A 24967-nucleotide genomic window follows, 5' to 3' on the forward strand; every position below is an offset into this window, starting at 1 on the left:
CACTGAGGGGTTTAATACTGACCCTCCTTGCTTGCACTCTGTGAAAAAAATGCAGCTATTAAGGTGTTGTTACCGCAGTCACAGATCAAACCATTCACAGTCACACTGACTGTACAGCTACAGCAGGTCCCTAGAGTACTTTAATCTTTGGGTTAGTTTTCACAGACTGAGACTAGGACTCACATTTTCAATCTACTTAATCAGAACTAGGGTAGTACATCACAACCGCATTAGGCCTTCTTCTTTCCCTATCCTGTGTACTCTGAGCTCCTATCACTACACATTACAGGCATAAAATGGCATTTCTTTGCTGGCCCCTATCTTTTATCTGGCTATGATAGCGTCTCTGATAGGCTGGACTAGGTTAAGTGATGTCACTGCTGCAAGACATTATGGAGCAGCCCGCACAGCCACACCAGAAACCACTGGCACACTCACTGAGGCTTTAGCACTGTGTGAAATGGCATTTTTTTTGCTGAGCCTTGCAAAGCAAATTGCAGATTGCTTGAATTTGTGTGGAACTTCAAATTTCAGGAAATTTGACTCAAACTTGATTATCTGATGATCAATCCACTCATCTCTAGTTATAACTTTTCATTTTGATGAGTACATATCACTATGAGATTTTGTTTTTTGCATAATGAGCTGTGCTTTTTATTGGTACCATTTTGGTATAACTTTAAATTTGATCTTATGTGAGGCATAAATGAACAAAAATGTCAATTATCTATTTTTTGTGGCTTTTATAGGGTGAATAAATAATTAGGCATTTTTAATGCACTGATCGTTAGGAACACAGTGATGCAAGATAAGTTATTTTTCTGCAAAGATACCCTGCACTACTTAAGTAACCCAGAGCATTTTCAAGCCTGTCTGTGTTATGTCAGGCAATTTAACAAACTGTCTTCATAGCACTATCTATTAGAGTTTGAGCGATGGCAGACCAGACAGCCATTGTTAGGCCTCTGTTTGCCTTAGCAACCTTCGGCTCTCTATTATCAAGCTGTGGGGAGCGATGGAGTGACAAAGGGTGCGATCCCACACTCTCTACATCTGGCAGTTGCTATTAACCTTGGTATATACAGAATTGATTGAACACTGCAAAAACTGACAGCACTCAGTTCCCTCAACTATATCTCTGCTAGCAGTTGTAATTGAATGCTGTTAGGCCAGGGTCACACGACTGTATAAGTCGGTCATGTGCTATACAATTTTTTATCGGATAGCATTTGGACCAAAGGTGTTCAATGGGGCAGTGCTGATGATGAATTTTTTTTCACTAACAGAATCAGTCTGTGAAAAAAATTGCAGCATGCTGTGATTCCACTCTGAAAGCTGAAGACACTCAAGCATTCAATGTGTGCGTGGAAAATATCGGACTGTACTCGGATGACATCTGAGTGCAGTCCGATTTCCACGGACTCACAAAATGTGCTACGGTGTGCTACAGTTCTCTCATCCAAGAGAATCGGATCACACTACGCTGACACTCTGAGCAAACTTGGATCAGTATTTGATCGGAGTGTCATTAGCATAATCGACCCGATTCTCTCGGATGAGAGAATCTATGGTCGTGTGACCGTGGCCTTAGGGTATGTGCACAAGACATCTTTTTATGGCGGGTCTGACAATCGCCTAAAAAAAATTACGAAATAAATGCTAAAAAGAATACACACATAAAAAGTGTACACACCGCTGTCAAAATGTCAAGTTTTTGTCATGTAAAAAATCATACACAGAATCATTTCAGAATTTTTTCCACCTTCAATGTCACCCATAGTCTGTACAAATATACTGAGAAACAAACTGTAATCATTTTGAGGGGAAAACAAAAATGACAAAACTAATATAATTCTTGTAATTTGTGATATGGTTATATTCATAATTAGCCAATTACATTTAATCTAATGTTAACCCCTTTAAAGCCTGGGGCGTAATAGTACGCACCAGGCTGTCACCCCCTGTTCAGTGCGGGCTCCGACGCTGAGCCCACACTGAACCGGGCACATATCAGCTGATTCTTACAGCTGACATGTGCCCGCAACAGCCGCGGGTGGAATCATGATCCACCCGCGGCTGTTAACATGTTAAATGCCGCTCTCAATCTCTGACAGCAGCATTTAACAGTGCCGCGCCGGAAGAACGTCACTTACCTCGCCCAGCAGTGACCCCGTCATGTGATCGCGGGTCACTGATGGGTGGGAATGACAACCCTGGGTCTGCAGCAGACCCCAGTGGTTGTCATGTACTGATCGCTATGAGCGCCACCTAGTGGTCGGCGCTCATAGCACAGGAGCATTTCTGCTACATAGAGGTGATCTGCTCATCACCTCTATGTAGCAGAGGCAATTGGACAGTTGATGCTTCTAGTCTCCTATGGAGACTATAGAAGCAAGAAAAAAGTGTAAAAAAAAATGTTTTAAAAAATATAAAAAAATTAAAACAATATAAAAGTTTAAATCGCCCCAAATAAAAATAAAATAATAATAAAAAAAAACACATACACATATTTGGTATCACCGCATTCAGAATTGCCCGATCAATCAATATAAAAAAAGAATTAATCCGAACGGTAAACGGCGTAATGAGAAAAAAATTCTAAATGCCAGAATTACGTTTTTTGGTTGCAGCAACATTGAAATAAAATGCAATAACGGGTGATCAAAACATCGGATCCACCCCAAAATGGTATCAATAAAAACTTCAGCTCGGTGCAAAAAAATAAGCCCTCACCCGGCCCCAGATCCCGAAAAATGGAGATGCTACGGGGTCTTAGAAAATGGCGCCATTTTTTTAAAAAAAAATTTTTTAGCAAACTTTGGATTTTTTTTTCATCACTTAAATAAAAAAGAACCTATACATGTTTGGTGTCTATGAACTCATAATGACGTGGAGAATAAGAATAGAAGGTCAGTTTTAGCATTCAGTGAATGTGGTAAAAAAAACTAAAAAAAAAAACATCTGTGGTATTGCACTTTTTTTGCAATTTCAACGCACTTGGAATTTTTTTCCCGATTTCCAGTACACGATATGGTAAAACCAGTAATGTCGTTCAAAAGTACAACTCGTCCCGCAAAAAATATGCCTTCACACGGCCATATTGATCAAAAAATAAAAATGCTATGGCTTTGGGAACAAGGGGAGCAAAAAACAAAAATGTAAAAACGGAAAATCCCAGGGTCCTTAAGGGGTTAAATAGTAGTAAGAACACAGCTGCTATCAATTAAGTGATTCTGATTAACTTCATATAAAGTTTAGCTGTTATAGTAGGATTTTCCTGACTTTTTTTAGTTGCATTATACAGCAAAAGCCATGGTTCTCAATAATGACCAAAATATATAGATGAAGCTACTGCGGCACCAGTCTCAATATTCGCCAAGCGACACTTGTCCTTTTACAGAGAAATAGCCATGCTGCACCTGTGTTTGTTGGTGCTTCCACAATAGCACTAATATAGACATTTGTCAAAAATCAGGAAAAGCACTCCCACAGGGCATTGGTCTAAAGTCCTTTATTCCAGGTCATGAGTACATGTGAGCGGTGGGCACGGGGGGTGCGGGAATGAACGAGTACGACAGCCGTTTTGCGCTGAAAGTTGCACTTCATTGGACCCGTAGAAGTACTTGAATCTTTGGGTTAATATTCACAGACTGAGACTATTACTCACATGTTCAATCTGCTTAATCAAAACTAAGGTAGTACATCACAACTGCATTAGGCCTTCTTCTTTCCCAATCCTGTGTGCTCTCAGCTCCTATCACTACACAGTACAGGCATAAAATGGCATTTCTTGGCTAGCCCCTATCTTTTATCTGCTTATGATAGCGTCTCTGATTGGCTGGACTAGGTTAAGTGGGAATGAAGGAGGACACAGCTGTTTTGGGCTGAAAGTTGCGCTTCATTGGACCCATAGAAGGGCTACTGCCACCGCTCATATGTACACATGACCTGGATAAAGGACTTTAGACTGATGCCCTGTGGTGAGTGCTATCTTTTCCTGATTTTTGACAAATGTTCTCAATAATGAGACGTGTACACTAAAAATAAAGTTTCCAAAGAAGAAATGCATCACTGTGAAGATGGTCATTTAAATTTGGTACAAAAAGGACATTACCTAGACCTGTACATCCCTAAAAACTTGATGAAAAGACAAGATTTGTCTGGGGGGCTGCCAAGAGGCCTACAGCGACATTATAGGAGCAGCAGAAATTTCTAGTAAGTACTGGATGTGTATTGCAAGTGACAACAATCTTTCATATTCTTCATATATCTGGCCTGTGGGTTAGGAGAGCAAGAGAGAAGACTTTTCTTACAAAGAAAATCATCCAGGCCTGGCTATGTTTTTCCAAAATATACATCAATCTAAAAAGATGTAAGAAAACATGATATGGTTTGATGAGACTAAGCTTAAACTTTTTGGCAGTGGTGTGAAAAAGTGATTGCCCCCTGTTAGGCGTCAGTCTGGTGCTGGATTCACGTCACACGTCGCACGTCTCCCTGCGGTTCTTGGAGATTGTGCGAACCGTCTTACCCTTCCGTGTGCCTTAACATGAAGGGTTAAGATAATTGTTAGGTGCGTCGCCGGTCGCTCTCTCCTCCGTGCAGTTAATGGAGATAGAGCGTACCGCTTTACCCGGTCCGGCGTGCTGTTAACACGGACGGGTTATCTGTTTAGTTGTCGCTTTTCCTTTCCACCCGGAAAGTGTTCGGCAGCAGTCCATTAGGCTGCATTGCAGACACCGGGGTCGGTTGCGTTCCATTTAATTAAAGTTGTCTGCAACCGCCCTCCTAACAGTATCTGAGCGCCAGGGTCTTGCCGAACATGACCGACAACCAGCAACTGCAGCGGTATATTCAGCAACTGGAGGCCAGACTTAGAACTCTGGAACAAACTGCTCCGGTCGCTGATATCACTGTAGTAGCTTTCCAGGTGGCTACTCTAGCAGCCAACATTATAAACTCGGCTGCGGTGAATACTGCAACCACTGCAAGTGCCCCATTACCCCGGTTTGCTCTCCCGGAGAAATTTTCTGGGGACAGTAAACTCTGTAGGGGGTTTATTAACGTATGCTCCATTCATTTGGAGATGATGGAGGCACGGTTCCCCTCCGAAAGAGCCAAAGTGGGATATATCATCTCATTGCTTTCCCACAGGGCTCTGGAGTGGGCTACTCCTCTCTGGGAGCGGAACGACCCGGTGGAAGTAAACGCGGGTCTTTTCCTTAAGACCCTAAAAAGTGTTTTCCTGGGTCCTCAGGTCAGGCATGATACGGCTCTCAAGCTCCTTGCGTTGGTCCAGGGTTCGGCCACCGCCAGTCACTATGCCGTCCAGTTCAGAACCCTAGCAACTGAACTGGATTGGTCAGAGTGGTCTCTTATTCCGGTGTTCTGGAGGGGTCTGGCTGGGCATATTAAGGATGCCTTATCTACCAGAGAGATTCCAACCTCTCTGGAGGAGTTAATATCTCTCGCTGACCGTATTGACTTGCGTCATGCGGAACATAAGTTAGAGCTGGAGGTTGCCAGACCTCAACATCTGTTGGCACCAGGTGTCTTTTAACCCAAGACTCTCGACCCGGAGCCTGAGGCTATGGATATATCCTGAACTGAGTCTAGTTCCTCTTGTTCCTGACCCGCACATCTCTTGGAGCACCCCGTAAATAAGGGTTCCAGGCAGTCGGTAAAACGAGTAGGTCTTACCACCGTTGGAGGAGGTGTATTAAAGTCCGGGACTTCTTCCTCCAAATTATCCTTTAATGTGACATTGTCCCTTGGTAAATCTGCTGCCAAGGCGTGGGTGGACTCTGGTGCTGAGGGCAATTTTTTATCATCTACATTTGCCCAGAGGCACGCCATCCCTATTGAGTTACTCTCCAGACCAATGAACATTAGTGTTGTCAATGGTTCACTCCTGGACGCGCAAATCACCCACCAGTCGATTCCCCTCACCATGTCATTCTCTCAGGGCCACCGGGAGGTCATCTCATTTCTTATTATTCCCGGTGGTTTAGACGAGGTGTTATTGGGTCTCCCCTGGCTACGTTGTCATACTCCACACATTGACTGGAATACGGGGAGAATTTCTCCCTGAAGTGAGAATTGTGCATCACAGTGTATGGTCAAAGTCACCCGGAGGGTAGTCTCTGATTCTCCTACCGTTGTGGCATCCGGTACAGATTCTTTGTCTGTCCCCAGGACCCGGGTCTTGTCAGATTGCGTCGTAAAGAACTCTCAGGAAGAGAGGGTGGCAGCAGTGTCCTCTAACCCGGTTCCGTCGGGGGGGACATTTGTTTCACCTAATCTACAGAATATGGTGCTCTCCTGGGCTCATGCCCCTGAGATCGGAGCTCACCTGGGGATCAAACGTACCACTAAGTCCTTTCAACGATCCTATTGGTGGCCCCGGTGGCGCCAGGACGTCAAGGACTTTGTAAACGCGTGTCCCGTCTGTGCGAGAGATAAATCTTTCTGCCAGAGACCGGCGGGTCCTGTCCCTCTGTCACCCGTGAGGGATCCCACACATGGAGAACTAGTTGTCATTTCTTGCCATCCTGCTTCCCGCCCCAAAAAAGGGTACCCTGTACACCGGAGGGGTCACAGTTCCGTGAATCCTTTCTCTGACCCGGTGGACCACATTCTTGCCCCCCCGGCTCATGGAGGAAAATAAGCGTCAAGTGGAGGGGGATGTTAATGGGGGGGATAATGTTAGGCGGCGGTCTGGTGCTGGATTCGAAATGGGTCCCGGACCTTCTGTCATCTCCGATTCCAGTCCAGCCAGGGCTGATGCTGCTCAGAATCACCATCAGCCCCAACGCCTAGCTGGTCCGCGAGCCCTGTTTGTCTCCCAGGTAGTTGTGCCTAGCAATGTTAAGCCTGGGTTGCAGAGTGAGACAGGGCTTGTGGAATCTAAGTCCAGGTTTTGCCGCACTGAGCATGTCAGTGACCTGGCAGCTCATGATTGGTGGGTTGGCACCCACCTGACCCGGTGAACTGGCACCCCCTGATTGGTTCACGGGTAACGTCACCAATAGCGCGTCGGTGGGCAGGGCTTAGTCTTTAAAAGGCCTGCCCATAAAGATGGCGATGTGCTCAGATCATTTGAGCTGGTAGTTTGTGGTGTGCACGCTGAAACTCTTGGGCTCCTCTAAGAGCCATAGCTTTATGCAGGCAGGTAGCCATATAGAGCGGGTCTGCTCAGTCCGATAGCTCACCGGCTGAGTGCACGAATACCCGGCGGGTATCACACCCACATACTAGCGCCGACTGCTATAGCGTAGTGCCTGTACCGAAGACAGGGCTACTGCTCCTAGTCCGGTCACACGTCTCCCCGCGGTTCTTGGAGATTGTGTGAACCGCTTTAGCGCCAATCCCCATAGAGTAGCGCCTGTATCAAAGACAGGGCTACTGCTGTTCCCACGGTCGCACGTCTCCCTGCGGTTCTTGGAGATTGTGCGAACCGTCTTACCCTTCTGTGTGCCTTAACACGAAGGGTTAAGATAATTGTTAGGTGCGTCGCCGGTCGCTCTCTCCTCCGTGCAGTTAATGGAGATAGAGCTTTACCCGGTCCGGTGTGCTGTTAACACGGACGGGTTATCTGTTTAGTTGTCGCTTTTCCTTTCCACCCGGAAAGTGTTCGGCAGCAGTCCATTAGGCTGCATTGCGGACCCCGGGGTCGGTTGCGTTCCATTTAATTAAAGTTGTCTGCAACCGCTCTCCTAACACCCCCTTCCTGATTTCTTATTCTTTTGCATGTTTGTCACACTTAAATGTTTCAAATAACAAAACAAATGTAAATATTAGACAGATAACACAAGTAAACACAAATGCAGTTTTTTAAATGAAGGTCTTTATTATAAGGGAAAAAGAAATCCAAACCTATAGGGCCCTGTGTGAAAAAGTGATTGCCCCTAAACATAATAACTGGTTGGGTCATCCTTAGCAGCAACAACTGCAATCAAGCGTTTCCGATAAATGGCAAGGAGTCTTTTACAACGCTCAAGGGGAATTTTGTTATTTGTTATTTTTTCCCACTCAAAAATATTTCAGTTTATGTTTCTATTGAATTGCACAGTTTATGGTTGACATGTAATGTATATGCACATGTTAAACAACTGCTGAATTTTTTTCTGAACAGGTTTGTCACAAAAAAAGTATTACCTTGTGCCAGCAAAGTAAATGAGATTCCTGAAGTCTTTTCTCTGAGTGAGTCATCACTGCAAAAGTTCCTGGCAGGGAAAGGACTGAGCAGCTGGGTCAGGAGTTGAAGACGCGGATGACTCATGCACAGAAAAAAGACTTCCTGTTTCTACATATAGCTTAGAAGGATTCAGTTAGTCAGTTTTTAATCACGTGATGTCATAGACTTAATGGAAAAGAGAAGAATTAGCTGGGTAGAAAGGGAAAATGAGTAATTGTAAATACACTGTGCTATATAATATGATTATTGCAATATATTAAGAAGATAAAAACTTTAATGGGGGTGCTTCTTTCATTATTTCTAATTGAGTATATAGATACAAATATTTCATAGATATACATGATTTGCTAGCTGGATGTGGCCCTAGGTTAAAATCCCACCAGGGATGACAGTGTCTGTAAAGCACTGCAGAATATTATGGTGATACAAAAGAAATTATAATAAACAAACAGTACAGACCAAAAGTTTGGACACACCTTCTCATTTAAAGATTTTTCTGTATTTTCATGACTTTGAAAATTGTACATTCACACTGAAGGCATCAAAACTATGAATTAACACATGTGGAATTATATACTTACCAGAAAAGTGTGAAACAACTGAAAATATGTCTTATATTATAAGGTCTTCAAAGTAGCCACCTTTTGCTTTGATGACTGCTTTGCACACTCTTGGCATTCTCTTGATGAGCTTCAAGAGGTAGTCACCAGAAATGGTTTTCACTTCACAGGTGTGCCCTGTCAGGTTTAATAAGTGGGATTTATTGCCTTATAAATGGGGTTGGGACCATCAGTTGTGTTGTGCAGAAGTCTGGTGGATACACAGCTGATAGTCCTACTGAATAGACTGTTAGCTGATTTTTTCCTGCCATAATACAAATTCTAAGTAAAGAAAAGCGAGTGGCCATCATTACTTTAAGAAGTGAAGGTCAGTCAGTCCAAAAAATTGGAAAAACTTTGAAAGTGTCCCCCAGTGCAGTTGCAAAAACCATCAAGCGCTACAAAGAAACAGGCTCACATGAGGACCGCCCCAGGAAAGGAAGACCAAGAGTCACCTCTGCTTCTGAGGATAAGTTTATCCGAGTCACCAGCCTCAGAAATCGCAGGTTAACAGCAGCTCAGATTAGAGACCAGGTCAATGCCACACAGAGTTCTAGCAGCAGACACATCTCTACAACAACTGTTAAGTAGTGTTGAGCCACCCCCGTAGTGTTCGAGTTCGGTTCGGTTCGTCGAACACCCGTATGTTCGCCGAACTGTTCGTCGAACTGTTCGTCGAACACCTTCGAACACCATTAAAACCAATGGCAGGCAAACAAAAACACATAGAAACACATAGAAAACACCTTCAAAGGTGTCCAAAAGCTGACAAACTGCTCAGAAGACACAACTAACACATGGAAAAGTGACAAGTACATATAGTCATGCGAAAAGAAAAGAGGTGGAGGAGTAAAAGGAGGGGGAGACACAGATATAGGCATGTCATGCCCTTATAAAATCCAAAAAGTGAGAAGCCGACACGGCCAGTCCGCTCCTGCCCGTGCCACCTCCGTGTCGCCGGGTTTGTGCCAGAGCCGCAGTGAACCCTGACGGCCAGCCTCCCTCTCCCAATACTGGTGCCTGTCCGCTGGTGGGTCGAGCGAGCCCCCCTGTGGTGGAGGCAGCTCTAAGCTTTTTAATTTAAATTGTCTCTCTAATTTGAATGAATACACTTTAAATCCATTTACAAGGATCTATTGGAGGGCAAGTCTCATGCCAGCAGCCGCGTAATTCCAGCTCCAGTAGCGTCCACTAAAGCTGCTGCAGTTAAAAAGCTTTTATAAGGATCGAGCTCGGCTGTCCACCGCAAGGCATCCTACTGCCAGTCCCAGCCCCTATGCCTTGGGGTGCCTCCTGATGCTCTTCACTGAGTATCCCGTGGTCCCGAAGCATTTCCTTTGAAAAAATTAAGTGTCCAAACTACAGGTGGTGTAGCTTGCTTAACAGCTGGGATAATCCGCTGACTAGCAGACACTGCTACTAGGCACAAAGTATTTCCTGGGCTAGATGCAGTTAAAAATTTGTAATTAGATACTCTCGTTGGATGCTGAGAAAGCATTCCATAGAGTCTCCTGGCACGCCATATATGATTCTCTTAAAAAGCTTGGGGTAGGGGTCTAGGGGACCCTTTTATAGCCAAAATCACGGCCCTGTATCACAATACGTCACCTAGGCTGAAGATAAATGGAACTGTAGCACCCTGAGGGCTCGGTTGCTACAGAGGTATTGCACCTCACCCAGAGGTGTGATATCTCACTCTCAGGTAAGGATGGAGTGTGGATCAGGACCCGACACCTGCATGCATTACACCACATTGCGGTGGGGCAGGGCGACCAATATGCCCCTGAGATGGGCACGACAGTCCCTGTCCCTGGCTGGAGGGAACACTGAGGAAGGGGAACCCTGTAGTGCAGGAGCAGGGAGGAAGCAGTTCCTGGGTGCATTGAGAAGGGAGTATAAAAGGTGGGCACCATCTTAGTTCAGTGCAGAGAAGTCTGAGCAGAAGTGACAGGGAGCAGGGGCTCTGCATGAGCTCTGCTCCGGAGGCGGGCCTAGTAACAGAGGCCCAGGCCTGGAAGAGGGAGAAGGAAGGAAGAGGAGCGGAGAAGGCTCCAGGAGCGAGGAACGAAGGGATCCCAGGGGTGCAGACGGGCGAGTTGCCACCGCACGCCCGAATCCACCTGCGTGGAGGGGTCAGGCCAAAGGGGGAGACCGGTCCCCGAAACTAGTGGAGGCAGGAAACGACCCTCAGCTAGAAACCGGAGGCTGTGACATTTTATGTGGCGCAGCCCCTCGCTACACCCGCTAGGAAGGCACCACATAGGGTCAGGGAAACTAGCGCCAAGTTTACCAAGAGGAGGCCCGAGGCAGCCGGACAGAAGGGTTGGTAAGAAAGGCCAGACAAAGGACACACAAAGGGGGTCCTGTGAAGCGCTCCAAAGTTATCTGGGAGTTGTCTGAGCCCCTCACCTGTTGAGCACAGTACGACGTGGGCAGCCGTTACCTGCAGACGTGGTCTGGATAATAAGAACTGTGAGTAAAGGCCCTGGACTGCATCACTGACTCCGTGTCGTTACTGCTGCTGCCCTGCACCATCACCCCCATCCTCCGCATACACTGCCCTGAGGCTATACTCCTCCCGTGGGGAGTTATGCTACGCTCTGCTGCACCCACAACAGTCTCAGCGGTCTGCCCTGCAGCGGCGGTTCACTCTGACCGCAATCCACGGGTGGCGTAGTCGGACATTTAAACATCAAAACCACATAAATAGTTCCGCCACTGGTTTGACCGCCCTGAGCCACGGAACCGGGTCGCTGCCACGGAGACTACAACCACCAGCATCCACCAAAAAGGGTCCGGCTCCGGGAGTCCCAAGGCCCAGGGGGTGCATCAGAACATTTTCATCACCTTTCACAATCACCAATGGGACAAGGCAGGGATGTCCTCTGTCCCCTCTCTTATACATCCTAGTGACGGAGCACCTGCTCTTATCAATTCGCCATAACCCCAATATTAGGTGGATTGAGGTGGGAGGCACCAAGTACAAGTGCTCTCTATTTGCTGATGATGTCCTAGTATATATCACTCAATCACATATATCCATCCATGCTGTTATGGCTGAAATAGATCACTTTGTTACATGGTCAAATTTTAAAATCAATGCAGCGAAGTCTGAGGCCCTCGATGTCTCCCTCCCCAAATCCATACAGGATTCCATCCAGTCCAACTTTCCCTTTGCCTGGCCCTCACAGGGTATCAAATACTTAGGAATTCCTATTCATAGAGACCTCTCCCATCTATGTTATCTTAATTTTGGGCCCTTTATTGAACAACTCCATACAGACCACGGTTGGCAAGTTAGAACTGTAAGATTCACTTTGTGAACCACTGGTGTTTTGTGGAAAAGCACATGTACACTGTGTTCCAAATTATTATGCAGAAAGTGTTTAGGAGTGATAAGGGAAGAATTTGTTTATTTGTCAGTTAAACTCATTGATGGTGATGTGTGTCAGGGCTCTTTATATCACTGTAAGCAATTGCAGACACCTGTGCTAATTAGTTTGGCAGGTGTGTCCAATGAAAGGCAAGACTACTTAAGAAGGCTGTCCCACATTATTAAGCAGCCTACATTTTCTGCCAAAATGGGAAAGAAAAAGGATGTGTCGGCTGCTGAGAAGCAACAAATTGTGGAGTGTTTAGGTCAAGGCATGACTACAAACAACATTGTGCGATGATCAGGATGAAGTGTCTTGGCAATCAAGAAGTATGTAGCTGATTCACAGTACACACGTGTGCGTGCTGATAAGGGCAAATTGAGGACTCTTTCCTACAGGCAATTACGTCAGGTTAAAAGAGCAGCGGCAAAAAAGCCTTGTCATAGCAGCAGACAAGTTTTTGAAGCTACTGGTGCCTCCAACATCCCCCGAACAACAAGATGCAGGGTCCTTCAGAGGTTTGCAGCTTTGCATACGCCATCCTGTCGACCTCCTCTATCCACTTCACACAAGCAGAAACGGCTCCAGTGGGCCAAACATTACATGAAGACTGATTTCAAAACTGTTTTGTTCACGGATGAGTGCCATGCAATGCTCGATGGTCCAAATGGATGGAGTGGAGGATGGCTGGTTGATGGACACCCCACGCAAACACGGCTACAGCGCCAACAAGGAGGAGGTGGAGTAATGTTTTGGGCTGGAATCATGGGGAGAGAGATTGTCGGCCCCTTTAGGATCCCTGAAGGGGTAAAGATGAACTCCATAATGTATGTGGAGTTTCTCAAACAGCACTTCCTGCCATGGTTCAAGAAGAAGAACCGTGTATTCCACAGCAAGATCATTTTTATGCATGATAATGCACCATCTCATGCTGCACATAAAACATCTGCATCTCTGGCTGATATGGGCATAAAAGGGGACAAACTTATGGTGTGACCCCCATGCTCCCCTGACCTCTACCCCATTCAGAACCTCTGGAGCATCATCAAAAGGAGTGTCTATGATGGCGGGAGGCAGTTCACATCTAAGCAACAGCTCTGGGAGGGTATTCTGTCCTCATGCAAAACAATTGAAGCAGAAACCATCCAAAACCTGACAAATTCAATGGACGAGAGAGTTCAGAAGCTCCTTTCGAACAAGGGGTCCTATGTGAAAATGTAACATCACCTAGAATAAAGTTTTGAGTTGAAAACTGTTTGATTTCAGTTTCTAATAACCTGCTAATGCTTATGATTTCAAAAATAACCATTTTTTTGGTCTTTATTAAAATGAAAAGGTTGATCGAAAAGTTTAGGGGATCTAAGAGTGTGGCAACCCAGTAGTCAGGATTACTTTGAATTCTGACAATATGAGGGTCATGTTGCAGGTAGTGCAGCAAGAAGGCACTTATGTGTCTTGCGCATCTTGGAGCCCCAAAATTATTTTCCGGGCTAGATGCAGCTAAAAATTATTATTAATTTTAAATCTGGTGGAGCTTAGTATAGATGGCCTAATAGAATCAGTGCTGCACACTGCTACAAAGCCCAAATTATTTTCCAGCCAAGATACAGATAAACATGATTAGTAATTTTAAATCTGGTGGAGCTTATTATAGATGGCCTAATAGAATCAGTGCTGCACACTGCTACAAAGCCCAAATTATTTTCCAGCCAAGATACAGACAAACATGATTAGTAATTTGAAAGCTTAAAACGGTTGTTGAGGTGATTTTAACCAATCATCAAGCTTTTACTCTCCCCAGGATGACACAGGGGTAGAAAAGTCGTTTCGGATCCATGATTTGTTCATCTTTATGAACGTGAGTCTGTCTACATTATCAGTGGAGAGCCGCGTGCGCTTATCTGTCAGCACACCACCAGCAGCGCTGAACACACGTTCAGACAGAACGCTGGCTGCGGGGCATGACAAGATCTCTAAGGCGTAAGTGGCTAGCTCCGGCCATTTATCCAGATTGGAAGCCCAAAAAGAGCAAGGGTCCAGTGACACAGTCATGGCTTCAATGTTTACTTGGAGATACTCCTGTACCATCGTCTCTAGGCGTTGACTATGTGTCAGACTTCTTGTCTCCTGTGGCCTTGCAAAGGATGGGCTAAAAAAGTGGTGAAATGATTCCGCAAAATTGATGTTACCAGCAGATACTGTGGTTCTGTTACGGTTTGAGTGCTGAACACTCGACGGTCCCACGGTTGGCAAGTTGGAACTGTGAGATTCACTACGTGCACCACTGGTGTTCTTGTGGAAAAGCACATGTAAGATTCTGCAACAGTCTCTGCTGATACTCCTGCATGCGTGCATCCCTTTCTATGGCAGGAATAATTTCTGCAAATTTACTTTTGTACCGGGGATCTAACAGTGTGGCAACCCAGTAGTCAGGATTATTTCTAATTCTCACAATTCGAGGGTCATGTTGCAGGTAGTGCAGCAAGAAGGCACTCATGTGTGTTGCGCATCCAGGAGCACCAAGTCCCTGTTGTGTTGGTGGCGAGGTAACAATCATGCTTCCTTCCTCTGTCCTCTCCCCCCAACCTCGCACAACAGAAATGTGATCAAGGTCTCCCTCATCTGATGAGTCTTCCATCAGTTCGTCCTCCACTTCTTCCTGGGCTCCTGCACCTTCCTCACTAGTTTGGCTGCTACCATGCGCCCTGGTAAAACCATCTCCCCCACCCTCACATGCCTGCCGCCTTGGTGCTGCTGACCGTCTGGACCTTGCAGATGTTAGCCCTTCCGCATACAACTCCTCCTCCTCTACTTCCTCCACCTCCTCTTGTGCCACCACCTGATTCCGAATTCTGTTTAACATGTGCTCCAGCATGTAAACCACCTCTGGATCTCGTTGGCCCAGGCTATACATTAGAACGTATTGCACCAGGGCTTGTCGGTGCTGCCACAGTCACTGCAACATGTGCAGAGTTGAATTCCACCGGGTAGGCACATCGCATTTTAGCCGGTGAAGTGGCAGGCCCAACGACTTCTGTAGAGAAGTAAGTCGCTGAGCTGCGGGATGCGAACGGCGGAAGTGAGCACACAGCGACTGTGCCCTCTGCAGACGGCCATCTAGTCCGGGATAGTGGGCTAAAAATTTCTGGACAACCAGGTTCAACACGTGAGCCATACAAGGCACGTGTGTGACATTGCCCCGGCTAAGGGCCGCACCCAGGTTTGCAGCATTGTCGCACACGGCCTTCCCTGGTTTCAGGTCCAGTGGAGCCAACCATTCATGAAATTGGTTCTCCAGAGCTGACCACAACTCCTCAGCTGTGTGACTCACATTTCCCAGACATTTCAAAGTAAAAACCGCCTGATGACGTTGAGCCCTACTGCCAGCATAGTAAGGAGGTGTGCAGGATCCCTTCTATGCAGTTAGAAAGCTTGTGGCATGACCAGACAGGCTTTGGGTGCAGGTGGAGGACCGAGAGGAGGTTGAGGAGGCAGAAGCAGTGGAGGAACTTTGAGATAAAGAGGATTCACGCACAACTCGTGGGGACGGCAAGACTTGGACAGCAGCCCCTTGTCCTGCTGTCACCATAGTTACCCAGTGCCCAGTCAGCGACATGTAACGCCCCTGTCCATGCCTACTCGTCCAAGTGTCTGTCGTGAAATGCACCCTGTCACACACAGAGTTTCTCAAAGAAGCGGTGATGTTGTGTGCGACATGCTGGTGGAGTGCAGGCACACCTTTCTTTGAGAAGTAGTGCCGACTGGGCATCTGGTACTGGGGCACTGCGACAGACATAAGGTCTCGAAAATCCTCTGTGTCCACCAGGCAGAAAGGCAGCATTTCTGTAGCCAAGAGCTTGCAGATGGTGAAATTCAACCTCTTAGCTTTCTCATGGCTAGGAGGAAATGGTCTTTTACTTGTCCACATCTGAAGGACCGAGGGCTGGCTATTGTGCTTAGACGGGGTTGATAAGGGTGTCCCCGGCAAACTGCCGGTCTGAGAGGAAGATGCAGGCGGACATGTTAGGTTGCTTTGATCCAAAGGTGGTGCTATCGATGTCGGACAGCGCTCAACACCAGCTGGTGTTACCACCTCCAAAGAAAATGATGACCTGCCAATCACTCTGGCTGTTGCAGGTAAAGAGGTGGCAGGTCTGCGCCCCAAAACAGGTGTGACTGCTGTCCCCCCAGTCACAGAGGATGAAGAGGCCGCGGATGCACAAGATATGGCAGACGGTGGTTGGCCCGACCGGCTAGGCCACATTGTAGCACAGTGAGCTTCCCACTGCAACTTATGCTTCATGTCCATGTGCCGGTTCATGCATGAAGTACTGAAACTATGTATTTTTTGGCCTCTACTTAGCTTTTGCTGACAAATGTTACAGATAACACGAGTTGGGTCATCTTTATCGATCTGAAAAAATGCCCAGGCTATGCAAGGCTTAGCACCCATGCGACCTGAAGAGCCACCACGACTTGTGGTGAGAGGCAGAGTTGTGTTTGAGGATGCAGTTGTTGACGTGCTTCCAGTACTACGTCTCTGTCCAGGAAGGCGCAACCTGACCTCGTCGTCACTAGCATCCTCCTACACCTCCTCTGCTGACCTCATCTCTTGGCTGACTGTGGGTTGACAGTAAGTGGGATCTCCAACCTCATCATCATCACCCTGTGCGTTATCACACCCGTCGTCCTCAGAGCCAACCTGTTCCTGCCCTGACAAAAAACTAATGCTGTCGCTCCTATCAGGTATTTGAGTCTCATCATCGTCTTCCTCATTGTCTCCACCAACAGGAGTTACAGTTTGGGAATGAGGGTCTACATTATGGTCAGAACCTTCTGCGTCTGGTCCTGGATCCGACTCATAAAGATTCTGGGCATCAGTGCAGATCATTTCCTCGTCTGGATTCACAGAAGCGCTGGAGTCGACCTCTGATTCCCAGGCTATAGTATGAGTAAACAGCTCTGCAGACTCAACCATCTGTTCTACCTCATACTCAGACGGGCAGCTGGAGATTTGGGAGCTGTGAGGAAGCAAGTGCGATTGGGGTGACACCTTTGAGGACTGGAGTATTTGTAATGTTGAAGTTGATGTGGAGGAGAGCCCACTTAAAGGAACACTTGATATCCGTTGAAGCACCTACTGTTTTTGTGCCTCATCTGGAATTTGTAGCGATTGGCGTGGCCGTAAGAAAGGGATCTTATCACATTGTTCGCTAAAAGAAGTAGACATTTTAGTTTGGCTGGAAGATGGTCTTTCTTCTGCAGATGTTACTGTTGCTTTAACACCTACCCCACGGACACAACCTTTTTTCCCCTTCCCAACACGCCTATTCCCCTTTCCACCAGCAGCAGGCCTTTTTCCACTCATTTTGGTGGTTAACTAATTCACAACTCTGGAGTTGTTTGCACAAAAAAACAATGGATGGGAACCGAGCAGAGCTGAGTGGCCAAACTGTGGTATTAGGCCAAAACTATTGGCTGGGTTAGATGCAGAAAAAAATTATATTCAATTTGCAACCTGATGGAGGTCAGTATAGATGGACTAATAGAACAAGTCCCACACACAGCTAGAAGCCCAAATATTTTTTCAGAGGTAGATGCAGAAAAAAATATATTCAGTTTGCAACCTGATGGAGGTCAGTATATATGGATTAATAGAACAAGTCCCACACACAGCTAGAAGCCCAAATATTTTTTCAGAGGTAGATGCAGATAAAAATTATTTTTAATTTGCAACCTGATGGAGGTCAGTATAGATGGACTAATAGAGAAAGTCCCACACACTGCTAGAAGGCCAAATATTTTTTCAGAGCTAGATGCAGATAAAAATTATTTTTAATTTGCAACCTGATGGAGGTCAGTATAGATGGACTAATAGAGAAAGTCCCACACACTGCTAGAAGGCCAAATATTTTTTCAGAGCTAGATGCAGAAAAAAATTATATTCAGTTTGCAACCTGATGGAGGTCAGTATAGATAGACTAATAGAACAAGTCCCACACACAGCTAGAAGCCCAAATATTTTTTCAGAGCTAGATGCAGATAAAAATTATTTTTAATTTGCAACCTGATGGAGGTCAGTATAGATGGACTAATAGAGAAAGTCCCACACACTGCTAGAAGGCCAAATATTTTTTCAGAGCTAGATGCAGACAAAAAATTATTTTGAATTTGCAACGTGATGGAGGTCAGTATAGATGGACTAATAGAACAAGTCCCACACACTGCTAGAAGCCCAAATATTTTTTCAGAGCTAGATGCAGAAAAAAATTATATTCAATTTGCAACCTGATGGAGGTCAGTATAGATGGACTAATAGAGAAAGTCCCACACACTGCTAGAAGGCCAAATATTTTTTCAGAGCTAGATGCAGACAAAAAATTATTTTGAATTTGCAACCTGATGGAGGTCAGTATAGGTGGACTAATAGAACAAGTCCCACACACTGCTAGAAGGCCAAATATTTCTTTAGAGCTAGATGCAGAAAAAAATTATATTCAGTTTGCAACCTGATGGAGGTCAGTATAGATGGACTAATAGAACAAGTCCCACACACAGCTAGAAGCCCAAATATTTTTTCAGAGGTAGATGCAGAAAAAAAATATATTCAGTTTGCATCCTGATGGAGGTCAGTATAGATGGACTAATAGAGAAAGTCCCACACACTGCTAGAAGGCCAAATATTTTTTCAGAGCTAGATGCAGAAAAAAATTATTTTGAATTTGCAACGTGATGGAGGTCAGTATAGATGGACTAATAGAACAAGTCCCACACACAGCTAGAAGCCCAAATATTTTTTCAGAGCTAGATGCAGAAAAAAATTATATTCAGTTTGCAACCTGATGGAGGTCAGTATAGATGGACTGATAGAACAAGTCCCACACACTGCTAGAAGCCCAAATATTTTTTCAGAGCTAGATGCAGAAAAAAATTATATTTAATTTGCAACCTGATGGAGGTCAGCATAGATGGACTAATAGGATGATGCTATGCCCAAAAGATTTTACTTCACTGGGTGCAGTAAAAAAATTGGTATTCTATACACAGGTGGTATATCTTGCAACATAGCTAGGCTACTCCACTGACTAACACTCTCTGCAATAGGCCAAAAAGGATTAGCTTTGCTAGATTCAGCCAAATGCTGTGAAAAAAACTTGCACAGCACTGGCACAGACCTGCCTGGCAAAAACTGATAGGAACTGATGTAACCTAGTCCTGAAAAGGACTGCAATTACAATTAGTCTTTACTCCCACAACCTATCTATTTAAGAGCACAGACCTGCCTGATAAAAGTCATAGGAAATGCTGTAACCTAGTCCTTAAAAGGACTGCAATCACAACTATTCCCTACTCCAAAGCTATCTGTATATTTTTGCGAAAATTGGCTTGAAATTAACAAGGTATAGCGCACACAGCAACAGCGGTGCCGTCTAACACGCAGCTGCAGCAGTGAGAAAATGGTGGCGACGGGGAAAATGGCTTGGTCTTATAGGGCAAGGACATGTGACATACACTGCCAATGACACATGCCCTTGCTTGTGTGAAAAAAATTACTTCGCTCCGTGTGTGCGCTGCTGATAGGCTGACAGATTGCACCTCCCCACTGTAAATGCGGGAAAGAGAAAAAAAAATGGAGATCTTCATTATTGCAGAGATCCATCCCCTGCCCCTCCCCCCACCCCGCTGTACACTCAAACTGCGTATTAACATTAATTTTCATCATTACTGAGAAAAAATCCAGTTATGATTTTGGTGCACGAACAGTTATCGAACATAAGCTCGAACAGCCGAATTTTTCTCAAATCGTTCGTGTTCGCCGAACGGCTCGAACACCGCCCAAAACAGCTCGAATTTGAGATTGGCGAACAGTTCGAGTCGAGCAACGCTCATCTCTACTGTTAAGAGGAGACTTTGTGCAGCAGGCCTTCATGGTAAAATAGCTGCTAGGAAACCACTGCTAAGGACAGGCAACAAGCAGAAGAGACTTGTTTGGGCTAAAGAACACAAGGAATGGACATTAGACCAGTGGAAATCTGTGCTTTGGTCTGATGAGTCCAAATTTGAGATCTTTGGTTCCAACCACCGTGTCTTTGTGCGACGCAGAAAAGGTGAACGGATGGACTCTACATGCCTGGTTCCCACCGTGAAGCATGGAGGATGAGGTGTGATGGTGTGGGGGTGCTGTGCTGGTGACACTGTTGGGGATTTATTCAAAATTGAAGGCATACTGAACCAGCATGGCTACCACAGCATCTTGCAGTGGCATGCTATTCCATCCGGTTTGCGTTTAGTTGGGCCATCATTTATTTTTCAACAGGACAATGACCCCAAACACACCTCCAGGCTGTGCAAGGGCTATTTGACCAAGAAAGAGAGTGATGGGGTGCTACGCCAGATGACCTGGCCTCCACAGTCACCAGACCTGAACCCAATCGAGATGGATTGGGGTGAGCTGGACCGCAGAGTGAAGGCAACAGGGCCAACAAGTGCTAAGCATCTCTGGGAACTCCTTCAAGATTGTTGGAAGACCATTTCCGGTGACTACCTCTTGAAGCTCATCAAGAGAATGCCAAGAGTGTTCAAAGCAGTCATCAAAGCAAAAGGTGGCTACTTTGAAGAACCTAGAATATAAGACATATTTTCGGTTGTTTCACACTTTTTGTTAAGTATATAATTCCACACGTGTTAATTCATAGCTTTGATGCCTTCAGTGTGAATGGACAAGTTTCATAGTCATGAATATACAGAAAAATCTTTAAATGAGAAGGTGTATCCAAACTTTTGGTCTGTACTGTATATATGTATTGTACTGAAAACATTAAGTTTAGTTGGTCATTTCCTCTCTGTATAATTAACTTGGTATTCCGGTTAATAATATACAGTAATGTGTCATTGTATCTTAAATGAAGCAACTGATATATTTTTAAGCTAAAAAAACCTCTATTTTCATAGCTGGCTGATCTCATACATTATATTTGATGACAAATAAAAACAAACAATATGCCCAATATATGTTAATAAATATTTTATCTTTATTGAAAAACAATTACGCATTAAGAAAAACCAATAGAGTAGGGGAAAGGGACAGCAAAAAAGGCCCTAGTCCTAAAAGGTACAACAAATCTAGTGATATGGAAGACAAATCAGCTAAATAGCCAGATACTACCTAACAAATGTATTGCTGGTGACATAGAAGTAAAATGAGCTTACTGACATATTTTCTTTTTTCATTCTTAGATTCACAATGCCTGTATCTGTGTCCAACTCTCCATTGGTTGATGCGAATGAGATTATATTTGTCTTTGACTTTTTGTGCACATACTATGAAAATCTGACATACAGATGTGTACTCCCATAACGTGTTTGAATTGTGTTAAGTCCTGTGTTATCCAGTAAAAAACATTATTTGTTAATGTGTACATTTTTTTTTACACAGGCGCCCATGGCTGATGGACGGCATCCGTCAGCTGTGTGCATTTTCTTTTTTCCTGTTTATTTAAGATGTCGCTCCATACATCTCAAGATATGTCATCTTAACAGAAAAGTTGGGGAAGGTAAATCAAGGCTAACCTAATCCTACACTGTTTGACAAGAAGTCACAAATTGCTATGAGGTTGTTGAAAAATGCTTTACATTAGAGGAAAAAGTCCTTCTGTTCCCCTCATTTCGCAATAAGAATTATTTAACAATCCCTCTTTCCCTCCTGCTCCCACACATACATGATTCAAATGTGTTACAAAAAAAAGTTCTCCGTCTTCTCCGCACCTGTGCTGCAAATCGGATCGCACTAAGATGGCACTCGGCTCAAACTCTGACAGAATTGGAGCCGAGTGTCATTAGCATAATCGGCCCGATTTTCTCACATGAGAGAATATATGGCCAGGTGAGCGAACCCTAAAAGAAATAAAACAGATATAAAACTACATAAATTTAGTATCATGCGAACCAACAGAATAAAGTATGAACTTTATTTATTTGGCAAATGAAAAGTGCTGAATTTACAATGTCAAAAAACTGGAAACATTTATGACTCTGTCGTCACTGCAGCATGTCGCAGGGTACACCATAGGAAATCATTACATCCAATGTTGCAACGTGTCACTGCTGTTAGAACCCTCCTGTTAGTTTTTGCTATCTTGTGTTTTGCGGTCACGTGACCATCTGCTTATATATTCCAGCTCTGCCCTTCTGGCTGTGCTGGACTTCAGTGTTGTTTGACTGTTTCTCTAGCCAGGTGCTTCGGTGCCTATCTCTGTCAGTTTGCTTGGTCCTCTTGGACCTCTAGTACTTTTTGTCAGTTTGTCTTTTGTGTTCTACAACAATTTCTGTTTAGGAGGTGTCCCATTTTTGTCCCAGTCCTTAGTTCTTTTAGGGACCCCTCCCTTAATTCAATAGGTCTTCATTCAGACTAGCCGAGGACGAAGGCGGGTCTGTTCACAAGGAACAGGCAGCCCGCTACATCGTAGGGATTCAGCTTAGTCTTACTGTAGGGACAGCTTTCCCCTATATTTCCTTAGTTCTTGTTGCAGATCATAACAACTGCGATTTCAGTGTCGCACGACACATGTCGCCATGTAGCACAAGCCTAAGTTATACTCAACTACTGGAACCTACCTAGATTCACGCAGACTGCTCCGGGGACTGTGTCTACACAAGAAGGGAGACATAACTGTTCCACCAGTAACAGGATCGCTGTGACCTGTGATGGGCTGCAGCATTCAAGTGACTTCAACAGCTCGTCATCGAATGACAGCTGCAAGTCATACATGAAATTTTCATTTTATTAACCCCTAAAAAGGCCAAATTGGACCTGGTACTTAATGGTTAATCTGAAGTAATATTGAAACAAGAAAAACTTATCTTTCAGAAATGAGTTGGGCTGGGCATGAATATTTTAAGGCCTGCCCATTTTTTCCAAAACATTTATCCATTTCTCAAAAAATTTGATATAGGGAGAATTATGAATATGGGGGTTTCTCCAATATTTTTTAACATATGAGCATTTTCTTGTGAAAGCTTTTATGGCAAGTTCCTATTACAAAATAAACATAGTAGGAGAGCAGGCTAATCTCACTTGGCACATTCTAAAATGTTTACTTCACCATAAAGACTAAGGCTAAATTGTCACATTTTAGAAAAAAAAAAAGCATAAAAGTATAAAAGTAAGATACAGTTTTCTGAAAAATGTTGCATGGAAATCTGCAACGTCCTCAGGAGCCTTTCGATTTGTCCAATTTAATGCTCTAATTGCTAAAACACTTATTTTCCCCCATCAAAAACAGTGGGGAAAATATAGTTTTATTTTTGTGAGCATTTTCCCTCATTTCATAATATCAAAAGAAAGTTATGAAGCCAAAACAAATGAATACCAGTCACTAGTCAGAAGCATATCTTTAGCAAAATGTGCTGAAAAACGTTTGCATCTAGGGAATGTGTTCCAGGCTCAGAGGCATTTAGTCTAGCTATTAAATGCTCAGATTGCTAAAACATTTACTCTCTCTACCAAGACTATGATTACAAATAATTCAAAGTGCCTGCAGGAGTGATTTGTAATGTATTTATTTTGAATCATGGCAAGACTCAACTCTTAACAATTGTAGACTAATTATAAAAGAGCACACATTCATTTGAAAAATAAATCAAAATGACCAACCTCACTGTATGTGCCATCATCATTGCACTCTGGGATAAACACTTGCTTAAATTCTTTGCGGGCTTGCTCTTGAGTATATTTCCTCTCTGCAACACATCTGGAAACATCTTAAAATAAATAATAGGGAAAGTTAGCCTTATTATGGAATACAAAAATCCTCATCTCTAAAGGTTTACCATCTTAAGTCATCAAACGTAGCCACGAGATTGTCCTGTACACGTAACTATTTAACTATAGTATAAATGATTTTTATATACATCACAAAAAATAATAGAGGGAAAATAAAGTATAAAAAGCCCATGCAGCCTCCTATTAATATACTCTGAGCACACTAGAGGAAAAGATTATGAAGGTCCATCCTCCAAATATATGGAATATATACAGTTATACCCTAATATTTCCATTGTAAACTTTCTTATCATTTTCGAAAAAGCCCATACTATATTATCAGTAAGGTCTCTTAAAACCTGAGCCCTCTGGTTCTCTGGAGGTCCAGTATGATCCTAAGATCTGCAGTATTTAACATTGTGCCCAAGCATCATAATGTAGAATTCAAGAGTGACAAAAATTAACCTTATTCAAATTTTACACATAGATTAATTTTCGAGAAGTTATTCATTAATTTACTCTAATGATATGAGTACTAAACATTGCTACAAAATGTACCGGTCTTAGACTTCTGGGCCATTGCATGAAGTTATGAATAGATTTTATGATGTCAATGTTAGGTATGTGAGTCAAGTAAATGTATATATCATGTGGTAAAGCGACAAGCTCGGCTGTATGCGGAGGTAAACACGGGATACTGTCTCTTTAAATTTTCGGGTTAGTTTATTTAGCAGGCATAATCTACCCGATAGTCCATAAAGAAAAAAAAAACAAACACAGCCCATTCGGCCAAAGAGACACAAAATGAAATACAAAACTTGTAGCATCTTGGCCAAGGTCTGGTCACTCACAATTAGCCACACACAGGTTCAGCACAGCCAGTGCTAGCTCCTCTCTAGTGCAAGATTTCCTCAGGTACTGAACACACCTGAGTGTCAGGGCTGGCTATTTAAAGCCCAAAGTACTCCGCTGATTGGAGATAGGGTGGATAACGTCCCTCCCTGCACTTCGTTATCCACTGAAAACATTCCCTTGT

At 44.2% G+C, this 24967-nt stretch overlaps 1 protein-coding gene across 1 annotated transcript in view; it reads right to left on the bottom strand.

The window, feature by feature from the left end:
• Positions 1-24967, bottom strand: part of SMOC2 (SPARC related modular calcium binding 2) — a 748277-nt gene that overhangs the window by 603580 nt on the left and 119730 nt on the right. The window contains exon 3 of the mRNA XM_073672815.1: positions 23824-23930. Coding sequence (XP_073528916.1) covers positions 23824-23930 — 107 coding nt within the window. The remainder of the gene's footprint in view (positions 1-23823; positions 23931-24967) is intronic.

Source organism: Phyllobates terribilis, unplaced genomic scaffold (assembly GCF_046119375.1).
Source record: "Phyllobates terribilis strain yellow unplaced genomic scaffold, ASM4611937v1 Scaffold_3__8_contigs__length_932513732, whole genome shotgun sequence".
Lineage (NCBI taxonomy): Eukaryota > Metazoa > Chordata > Amphibia > Anura > Dendrobatidae > Phyllobates > Phyllobates terribilis.